Raw genomic sequence first — 11817 nt, forward strand, 5'->3', positions numbered from 1 at the left:
TGGTGTTTGTAGTTCCTGGTTGCATTTCTTCTTCACTGTGGTCCAGTGGTTCTTGGAATTATCTGTGATTTTTCGGATGGAAAAAGAGAGAAAAACAAGGGGGGAGAGAGAGAATGGGGAAAAAAGAAAAAAGAAAAGTGGCAAAATGAAAATTTCCTGTCTAGTGTTTGAAACCAAATTTATTAATTTTATGTTATTTTCTCTTGCAATAAAAGCTTTCTTTTATTTTCATGAAAATTTAAACAGAACTTATAAGACCATTTTGGTCATCATAAGGACTAATTATTTAGAGATTGTTTGGAAATTATTTGAATGTGAGAAAATAATCTTATTTCTTTTAATAGAATTTATTTTTATTCGAGATTCAATTTTATAATTTGAAATCATTTTAACATATTAATAGAATAAAATTCAGTTTTAGTTTGGAATAATTTACATTTTTTCTTCTTTACAAAGAGAAGAAAAAAGACTAAATAGGTGTGTTAAGACAAAATTGGAACAATTAATTGTAAACATGGATATTTTTTATGTTTGACCTATTAAATTTATTTAGTGGGAGAATTGATTTTAAAATTAATTTTTTTTGTCTCATTTATAGACAAAGAAAAAGTGAAAATTAAAACTCTTAAAAAAAATTAAATTAAATTTTTTTATTTGTTTCAAAGTAAAAAAAAAAATTTCTAATTACTGAATAAGTTTTAGTTCATCGGTTTCCAACACAAGCTCTTAAAGCCCATGTAAAATATTTCATTAAGTGCCTGGCCCGTTGTATCCTTCACGCCTGTAGTGTTGCATTGATGAACCCTTCGGCCTGCGTTAAATTCCAGAAGAATAAGTCAAATATACAGTCCCAAAAAAATAAGAGTCCTTGAAAAACAGCAGATTTTTTTTTAATTTTTGAATTATAAAAAGTCACATTACACATTTTTAATATTATTTAAAAAAATTTTAATTTTTTAAAAAGTTAATTCACAACCTTTTAAAAAAATAGAAGGACGATTCTAAGGTGGGAAAAGTATCTTTGGGTCCTTTAAAGACGTGGATGTTTTCGTAATATGAAATAGTATGAGAGTTGTTTGATTAATAGCAGTTTTTCTGAAAAGCTTCTATTTTAATCACATGGCACTATTTTTATTTTTTGGGCATATAAAAACCATTTCTTGTTAATTGTTTATAAAAGCCCAACAAACTTGTGAAGTATATATTATGTTGATAATGTAAAACAAACTTTAAAAAAATGTGTATAAATATTAATTTTTATTCTTATTAGGTTAAAATAACATTTTCAACTTCATATATAAAACCTATATCGAACATTAGTATAAAAAAAATTTCTTACGTTGATAGTTTATGAATTAAAACTCATAAGTAAAGTTGCTTAACTAGAAAAATAATAACTATATTAACAATAATAAAATTATTGATAATAATAATAAGGGTTAAGTATAATTTTAGTCTATAAAATATAGGTCGTTCCTAACTTTTTTTTTGCACAACAAAATTGGTATATATATTCTAAAATATTATTTTTATATTTATTTTATATTCACTTTTTTAAAATTAACTTTTTTTAGTTGTACAAAATTAAAAATAATATTTAATTGAATGTTTTAGATTATATATATGAATTAAAAAATATAATATATAGTTATGTAATATATTTAAAAGAAAGAGTAATACATAAGAAGTAATCTCATCTAATGTTAGTCAAATTCTCTATCATTCTTTAAGTCTTTCGTTGAAATTTCACTCGATCATAATGACATAAATATTATAACAGTGAAGATAATTTACTTGTCCAAGTGTAAAAAACGAGATTAAAATCAATAAGATTAAAAAATATAAAAATTTTAAGTTAATTATAAAAGAATAAAAAAATTTATAAAAAGATTAATTTAATCAATTTCAACATGTCATTTCTATATATATTTTATATATATTTTTCCTCCGAGTTATATTTGAAAATAAATAAATAGTCCTCCTTCGAACTAAGAAAAAAACTATATAGACCATCAATAAAAAAAATCGGATGATATCTAATTTTAAAAACAAATTTATTTTTACTCTTCTCTTCTTACTTATTTCATTATTATTTCGCAAATAAATATAACAAAGCAAAAAATATTTATCGGAGCTATACTAAAAAAAATATAGTCACCCAAAAAAAATAGTAAACAAAAAAATATCCATTCATAAAATTTTTCTTTCGGACTTTCAATAATAATGTACGGGCTATTAATAAAGAATATACACCAACAAATCAATGAATTATAGGGAATCAATTTGTTATTAAAAAATATTTTGGGCCACACTACAAATATATATAATTATTGTACGATGTAATATTAGCCACAAATTTAGAATCTTATTAATGAGTTCTTAAAGAATCATAAAATTCTTTCCCCACCATAGACAAATCCAAAATAAAAATATATGGCTTCTTCTTTCGATAAGTTATTCTATCAATTTTCTAAAAAAAATTGACTACAAAACAAAAATATCTACTTTTATTTTTGGCTCTATGAAAATATTTCTTGTTTCTGTTGAAAATACTGATTTTTCATCACTATTTTTATACAAAGTTCCATCTATTAGAAACGAATTTAGATCCTCTAAAACAATATTCCATCTGAATCACCTCCTCCATATATTCTTTGCGGTTATTTTTTTATCATTTTATCACTCTATTTTTATTATTAAATTTGTATTTAACATTGTGTGTGGTATAAAATTTTAGTTTTAATTTTATTTTTTCACATGTGATTTTATTTTTATATAGATTGCTATTATTTTTAATTTTTTATAGTTAGTTATAACAATTTTTTGACCCCAATAAAGGAGAAGACTAATAGGAGTAAAAAAAAATAAAAAAATAATAACAAAATATATATTGACACACATTTTATATTTATTTTTTATTTTTATCTACTATATCATACACAATAAATCAGCATATACTAACTACACAATAATTTTTTTGGAATTGCCATCAAGATTATTGTGAATTAAAAGGGTAAAAAACCCAAATAAGCCTAGGAGAGTTGGAAATTACCCAAATCAGCCAAATCAAAAATCCATACCTGAATCCACCAGGACGAATTATTATATAATTCGAATCAATAAGATTCGAATTATACTCTCAAGTAATTCGAATTGATATAATTCGAATTACGTGCATGCAACGAGTTAATGTAATTCGAATTGGTATGCCTCGATTTATACACATGCAAGACCACGAAGTAATTCGAAACAATTCGTTTCGAATTGTTCTTAGGTAATTCGAGTTTAGTTAATTCGAATTACTAGGAGGTTTGCATTTTAGAGGGGTTCGAATCTAGTTGATTCGAATTAGGTGAAAATTGGTTCGCATAGTAATTCGAATCAAGTTGATTCAAATTACAAGGGTTTCGGCTATAAAAGGAGTTCGAACCAAGTTCATTCGAATCACTTTCTCATTCTCCAACCCCACCAAATCCCAGAGAAAAAGACCCATGTCCGGTACGAGTAAGAGGAGAGCGGCTTTTTTTGTCGATGGGGGACGATCCGGGAAGGCTTTATCGTTTGGATGGAGTTGCTCATATCGCCGGTGTGATCAACGACGAGGTTAGTGGCTTATGAAAGCGGTTTATGATAACGGTATTTGTTAATGGTTTTTGATAATTGTTTATGTTACTGTGAGTGGTTTAGGATAGCGGTTTAGGATAGTGGTGTAGGCTAGTGGTTTTTGTTAATGGTTTTTTATAGCGGTTTATTTTAGTGTTAGCGGTTTAAGCAAGCGGTTTAGGCCAGTGGTTTTTGTTAGTGGTATTTGAAATTATTTTTTGTAAGCGGTTTGTGTTAATGGTTTTGGATAGTGGTTTTAGTGATGGTTAGCGGTTTAGGGTAGTGGTTTATGATAAATGTGAAAATGCATATGTTTTTGTTAATATCCTTTTGCACGTGGTGCATATGTTTTTGTTAATGTTATTTGCACGTGGTTTGAGTGAGCGGTTTGTGTATAAAATGTTGGTCGTTTGTTTCATATATCTTTTACCCTTCACGATTTATTTTCTGGTTCCATATGAAATATATTGAATATGTTAGTGGTTTCTGCATCTGTTCTAATTATGCGGGTTATGTACTGGCCAGCCTCGTCGTTGCATATCCAGCGTTAGGCGGCAGCAGGGGATGCGTCTTGATGAGAGGTACGTTCCGTACTTGCAGATGGCCGGATTGTACTATCTTGCGAGACTGAACGACAGATGGTTCCGACTAGACGAGCCCCTAGTCAGCGCATTTGTCGAGAGGTGGCGGCCTGAGACGCACACCTTCCACATGCCGTTTGGAGAGTGCACCATCACGCTTCAGGACGTCGCATACCAGCTGGGGTTGTCAGTCGACGGAGATTACGTTAGTGGTTGCCTGACAGACTTCCACCTTTACATTGAGGGTGGTCGACCTGCTTGGCAGTGGTTCCATGAGTTGCTCGCCTCCCGAGAACCAGGTGCAAAAATTCGCAGTCAACTGCACCTGGTTTCAGGAGACATTTACAGAGTGTCCAGACGGGGCTGATGAGGAGACGGTTAGGCGCTTTGCCCGGGCCTATATCATGATGTTATTGGGCACGCAGCTGTTTGCCGACAAGTTCGGCAATCGTATACACATCAGATGGCTACCTTATGTTGCTCGGCTTGAGGAGATGGGTCGCTACAGTTGGGGGTCGGCGGCACTAGCATGGTTGTACAGGTGCATGTGCCGAGTCGCCAACAGACATGTGGTGAAGTTAGCTGGCCCTTTACAGTTACTACAGTCTTGGATCTTCTGGAGGTTTCCCACTCTTAGACCATTTGGGTATGATGAGATTAGCTGGCCCCTTGCCTCGAGGTACCGTTATTGTTTTGTACTATATATTTTTCTTGTATTTATTATCGCATGTGCAAACAATTTTTATGTTTCTCGTACGCAGATGGTCTGGTTACAATCCTGGGATTAGCAACAAGGGACCTCAGGTACAGATGGCTCGCATGAAGATCGACTTGTTACAGCCTCGGCAGGTAAGTACGCAGAACATATGTGTATCTGAAGTCGTTGTTTCAGTTTATGTTGTCTAACATAAGTGTACAAACGTTTTTATGTTGATTTTTTCAGTTCATATGGATGCCCTATAGCGCACTCGACGTCATCCAGGTTGTCCATCCGGAGGTCTTGGAGCCTCGGCATACGATGTTATGGCGGTGCAGGACGTCCCTGATTTATTTTGCGGTTGTCGAGTGGCATCAGGTTGACAAAGTCTTACCTCAGTTTGGTGGCGTTCAGCCCATACCGTCTCCCGCCCTGAACATCGACTTCTTGATGTCGAAGGACGGGAGGGGAGGTGACCGTTGGTTCCCGGCACAGTACGCTGACTGGCATCTTCATTGGCAGGAGCGTGCGGAGCACGTTCTGCAGTTTGACATCGTGCCCGACCCCGGTCCGTCACATGATTTCTTGACATGGTGGTATCAGCACGGAAAGAGGTTTCTATCGCCGGAGATGTTATTGGGGGATCCGAGAGGTATTCCTAATCCAGATGAGGCGACGCAGAGGGGTGCAGGCCGACTTCCAGATATGGACCGGGTGGAGGATGTTCCTGACAGACGTCGTATTGAGCGGAGAGCACGAGTTGGGACACGTCGTAGCCAGCGTGAGTGGAACTGGGTGGATCGGGCTATGGATGCCGGAGACGACCCAGTTAGGGGTGGGGGAGAGTTCGTGGTCGTGGAGGCAGGAGGAGGGTGGGTGCTGCTAGACAGGGTGCCCAGATGCCTGGGGGAGGTGATGTTGCGGGGGTTGATAGGGCCCATCAGGGCGGGCATGATGGTGGGTCCCATGGATCTGGTATGGGAGATCCCACGAGTCACACTGATGCTGGGCTTGGTGGTGGAGGTCTTGGAGATTATTTCGTAGGTGTTCCCGGTGATGATCATACCCTTCAGGAGAGTACTCCATGGGTGAGTCCTGGCTCGATGTTTGGAGACTTACTTGCTAGTGATGGCATTGTGGCCGAGTTCGGTGGACCGCATTTCCTTGATGATATCCAGACCATCATGCAGGAGGATGAGGCTGCAGCCGGACGGGTTCAGACGACAGGGACACAGGCACCCCTGGATGTAGATCTGAACGAGCCTGCCACGGTAGCTCCTGCACATCCTTTTGCCATGGGTGGGACCCCAGCATCGGCCCAGAGTATTGGATCACACTCAGTTGCCGGCCCGTCGTCGTCCAGACCCGTGCATGTTGCACCTATGACCCCGAGACAGGTAGTTCCGGATGACAGCGACGAGTCGATTGAGGATGAGGAGCCACTTATACGTAGGGGTTACCGGACACGGGTGCCACGCCGTTGCGGCACTGGATCGCACCTATTTAGATGATTCATGGATAATGGTGTATGTCATGTTGTTATATTTATATTGTGTACCTTGTTGGTTGGTTATCATTGTTATGGTATGTACTTTGTTATTATGTTATTTGATATTATGTTATGTACTTTGATGTTTTGTTATGTCATTTACTTTGATGTATTCTACTTTTATGTTATGATTTATAGTTTGATGTTATGTCATTCGTTAGCAGTCATCCCATGATATAATGTTGTTTGTTTTAGATATAAATTTCAATCATTTAAAAGACATTTAACAGAAATATTTGGTACGAATAAGAAGTTTCATTACACATAGGAAACAACTTAGTTCCAGACAAGTGCTAATACATTAACAAATAAAAACAATTAGAAGACAAGTGCTAATACATTAACAAACAAACACAGACATGGCAAATCTCCTACTGATTTCCAGCAGTCCCACTGGGGCCTGCGGCTTGTGGACAACTATGCCTGGTGTGACCTGGCTGCTTGCAGAGGCCACATCTCTTTGGCCGGTTCGGATCTGCTTCATCCATGTTGGTGCGAATTCTTGTGGATCTAGGACGACCCTCCCTCGCATGCCTCATACTCGGATCCGGTATAACGGTAGGCTCGGCATAAGGTGGCCAGAAACCCTCTGGAATGGGAGGTGTAAATCCCATCTGATAGACACCGAAAACGGAACTAAGGCGATAGACCTTGTGGACGTAAGGCTGCCATGTAAGCCGTGAATAAGCACAGCATGCCAGTGCGTGCGGACAGGGAAAATGAAGTGCTTGGAAGTATCCACAATCACAAGTCTTAGACCCTAATGAGACCCTGTACGTACCAAGAGAGAATGAACCTGTCGTAGTCGTCTCAGCAACGGTGTACTCCGAGTTATCCCTGTCGTAAACAGTAACCGTGAAGCACCTGGCTGTCTTCAGGTTGGCCTCGATACACTTTACTAGGTATTAACTGAATTGTTGTCCAGTACCCATCTGAGCCTCTGCCTCCCTACCCTTACGGACAAATAGCTCTGCTAGCCTTCCGTATGTGGCCTTCACCAGCGAGCAAACAGAGAGGTTTCTTACCCCCTTCAGGATTGAGTTGACACATTTCGAAATGTTGGTCGTCATGTGCCCGAATCTCCGACCCTCATCACAGTGCTGTGTCCACAACGACTTCTCGATTCGGTTCGCCCAGTCACACATTGCCGGATTCTCAGAGCGGAGAATGTCAAACCAGTAGTCGAACTCCACTTCGGTCTTCGCATATGCGGCGTTAACAAGAAGCCTCCGGGCATCTTTTCCCTTGAACGTCAAGGCAAAATTCACTGCAACGTGTCGAATGCAGAACGCCCGGTACGCAGCCGGGGGTAGCCATCCCCCATCCGGAGCCTCGAGGGCTGCCTTGATGCCGTTATGCCTATCTGAAATAACTAACAGACCCGGCTGAGGTGTCACGTGCTCTCGGAGGTGGGAAAGAAAGAAAGACCATGACTCAGTATTCTCACCCTCAACTAATGCAAATGCCACGGGGAGGATGTTCGAGTTTCCGTCCTGTGCAATGGCGACTAGCAATGTTCCACCATACTTCCCATATAGATGGGTGCCATCAACACTAACCAAAGGCTTGCAATGACGGAATGCCTGGATACAAGGGGGGAAAGTCCAGAATAGCCTATGAAAATAAACCTGCGACTCGTCAACATGTCCCCCAACTCGAACAGGGCAAGTCCTGAGGACGGCTACAGTGCCAGGCATCGTCAGCTGAACTCCTAAAACCCACCTAGGGAGCTCATTGTACGACTCGTCCCAGTCCCCATATATGACGGCAACGGCCTTCTGCTTCGCCATCCATACCCTCCTGTACGTTGGCCTGAACCCAAAGTGTGCGGCCGTGGCATTTTGAAGCACCTTGATGTTCACAGCTGCATCAGCCCTAACCATCGGCATAATGAAGGTGGATATCACATGGTAGTCCAGACTCCTATGGTCGCTGGAGATGGAGCTAGCGAGACATGTATGCGGTCCGTTGTATCGCTTCACTTCCCAGATACCCTTCCGCTGTCGGAGACTCAACCAAATCAGCCATGTGCACCCATTCCCAAACTCAGAACAATTTCCCACATACCTGCGGTAGTCAGACTCTACGACCTTGTACTGGACCCCTCGACGGATACTGTACGTCTTCACACTCAACAGCGCCTCATCTTTATCCTGAAATTGTTGGCCAACTTGGAATTCGCTCATACCGGCAGACCCCTCGGTATCTCTAGCGCCAAATCCTGAGGGCTGCAGAGTATTTTCGTCCTGCCGCATGGCATCCAGGTCCAACGACAAAAAATGGGGTGGATACTGCTGTGTGCCGGAACTAGATCCACCTGTAGCCCTTCTCGGAACAGTAGTTCCAACATCATCGCCGCTTTCATCAGCGATCATATCCGGCTCCACGTCATCGTCATCTGGATCATCAAACAAACCATCACCAAAGCCGGCCGGTGTGGGACAATGTACCTCGGTGGGAATATGTTCCCCATGCTGAACCTCGTCTCCAACATTGCCGCTCAGATCAACGGCAAACGAAGGGGACGCAACAGGCTGCATCGGTGGCTCATACACAGGAGCAGAGGATGAAGCAACAGCAGGTCTCGAGCTCGAGCCGGCAACCGCGGCTATAGTATTGGCATTCCGGTTCGAACCACCCGAGCTGGATACCACATCAACCAACTTTGCCAACAACTCTGGTGTCCTTACCTCGGGAAACTGCCTACGACAAAGAAACATAACCTGCAAGTCCTCGTCACTACCGATTGTGGAACAATCGAACTTCACGGTGTCATGGAGCACCGCTGTTGGAATGCGGTAGAAAAACTTCTTGACCCTTTTAACTCCTTCGAGACCAAGCTTCTCCAGCACAGAGCTAACAAGAGCATCGTAGGTGGTTGTTGGCGTCACGATAATACATATGGGATCCTTATCAGTGAACTTCACGCCGGACCGAGTTTTTCTCTTAATCGACCCTCTGTAATGTACCAGCACTAGGAAACTCTCCGCACTAGCCATCTCCCCTCTTTGTTGAGAGCATCATGAATTCACAGCATATATATACAGCTCCGGCTCGCACTATATATATATAATTCGAAACAATTTGTTTCGAATTATGATGTATCACACACTACCATACTAATTCGAATTAACTAAATTCGAATTAGTTAAGTGTAATTCGAAACAACTTGTTTCGAATTACTGTATTTTGTTTCCTTCCTAGTAATTCGAATCATATCAATTCGAATTACTTAGTTTTGTTTCCTTCATAGTAATTCGAATTATATCAATTCGAATTAGTTGAGAATGTAATTCGAATCTTATTGATTCGAATTATATAATAATTCGTCCTGGTGGATTCAGGTGTGGATTTCTGATTTGGCTGATTTGGGTAATTTGGAGCTCCCCTTGGCTTATTTGGATTTTTTACCCTTAAAATTTTATTACTATTCACCACATACAAGAACACCCTTATGGGTGAAGGTGAAATAAAAGAATCAATTTTTAATGATATTACGTGGCAAGAACTAATTGTCTAAAAAATGGAACTAATAAGAGAGCAAATAAAGAATGAATTGCCTAAACGATTGTAATCTTATTGATTAGATTATGTAAAATCAACATTTAATATTGAAAAATATTTGTTATCATCATTTATTTTAATTTTCATTTTCTTGTATAAAAAAAATTGTATTTTTTGAGTTATTTATCCAAACGCTATAACTTTAAAATAAGTACTTCTATAATTAAAAATTTAAATATAAAATAATCTATTTATAAGCTGCTATTAATAAAAATCCTTATACTTTAGTCTCTTTTTTTAAAAGAATTTATTTAAATTATTTACTCAAATTAAACCTAAGTTAATAGTTATGAATTTTCATCCAAAGAAACAAATATAACGATATGTTTTTATAAAATATTTTATATTATTAATACATCAAAATTCAACTCTAATAATGATAATAGTAATAATAAAACTACATTATAAAAATAAGAGATAAGAAAGCTAGGAGAATAGATCTTTTCGATTTTTTTTCTTTTAAGTGATGTGGTTAAATGGTTTTTGTATCATACAATATCACTTATATATTTTTTTTTTCTCCGATCCCACGTATATAATGAGAGAGCACATTTTATAATATCAATTAAAAGAAAAAAAAATTAAGAATCATTTCTAAAAATCTAAAAACAAATATAATAAGTGAAATTAATTGGTTAATTTGAAAGCGTTGATAAAAACCATCGCCATATTATGGGAGTAATACCACTTTCGTTATTCATATTTAACTTTACATAATTAAGTAGCCTACAATACGTAAGAGGAAGAAAAATCCTCTCATATAATATACTTAATCAATCATTTTATAGAGCTAATACGAAATTGAAACTATTACAAACTAAGATTGATGACTTCGGCCATTGAAACAGGCACCATTTCAGCAATAACCTGCTCATTGTGAAAGAAATAAACGAGATGTGCGGAGCTAATGTCATATTTTTCTAATGTCATATTGATGACTACTGCCTTATTAATTAGGCCAATTCTATGGTGCTTATGAGTTTTTTTCTAAATGTTGTCTAACTTATTTTTTGTACTAAATTTTAATTTTTAAAAATTATTTATTTTTATATCTTTTAAATAAAATAATAACTTTTAACCATTTTTAGTAAATAGACACCACATTATAGGCACTGTAACATTCACCTATTAATTATATCTTTTAACAGAGATTTTGGTTCGCATCACTTTCAGCTTAAATGTGGAGTAGCAACTAGCAAGTTTATAGAATACATTTTAGGCTTTGTTTGGTTGGAAGGAAAGAAATAGAAAGGAAAGAAATAGAAAGGAAAAAAGAGAAAGGAAAGAAATTGAGTAGAATTTTATTTTTCTTGAATATGTTTGGATGAAAGAAAAATGAGAAGGAAAGAAATAGTATATAATGTTATGAAAAGACAATTTTATCCTTAGATATTTTAAAAGATATTAAAAATTAAAGGATAATATTGAAATATTGATACAAAATATATTTTCCTTCCATTTTCCATCCATTATTGGAGGAAAAAAATTTTCAATGGGTCCCACACATTTTTTTACACTATTCATTTTTTTCCTTTGACTTTTCCATTCAACCAAACAAAGGAAAATAGTTATTTTCCTTCCAATTTCTTTCCTTCCTATTTTCTTCCTCCCATTTTCCTCTCAAACAAATACACCCTTAGAGAAAAGAATAAATAAATGATAACCATACATAATCAAATTGAGTTGTTTTAGTGGTTAACTTATTAGTCCGTTTAAATAAATATCGGGAATTAAAATCACGTTTTATGCATACAGTAACCCATTTATTAGTGATAAAATTTTAAATGAAGTTCAATAAAACCAAATTCGCGACGAATTAGTAT

General features: G+C 37.2%; 1 protein-coding gene across 1 annotated transcript; it reads right to left on the bottom strand.

Annotated features, from left to right (window-relative positions):
• Positions 1 to 6801: 6801 nt before the first annotated feature.
• Positions 6802 to 9429, bottom strand: LOC107473254 (uncharacterized). Its single transcript, XM_016092808.1, has 2 exons — positions 7359 to 9429; positions 6802 to 7298 (listed from the first exon to the last, which is right to left on the bottom strand). Exons 1-2 carry the CDS (start codon positions 9427 to 9429, stop codon positions 6802 to 6804), a joined length of 2568 nt encoding a protein of 855 aa, XP_015948294.1.
• Positions 9430 to 11817: the final 2388 nt, after the last annotated feature.

This window comes from Arachis duranensis, chromosome 2 (assembly GCF_000817695.3).
Source record: "Arachis duranensis cultivar V14167 chromosome 2, aradu.V14167.gnm2.J7QH, whole genome shotgun sequence".
NCBI lineage: Eukaryota > Viridiplantae > Streptophyta > Magnoliopsida > Fabales > Fabaceae > Arachis > Arachis duranensis.

Coding starts and splice junctions, on each gene's coding strand:
- LOC107473254 (XM_016092808.1), bottom strand. CDS start 9,429: ATGGCTAGTGCGGAGAGTTTCCTAGTGCTGGTACATTACAGAGGGTCG. Junction 7,299..7,358: donor GGAGGCAGAGGCTCAGATGG/GTACTGGACAAC, acceptor ACCTGAAGACAG/CCAGGTGCTTCACGGTTACT.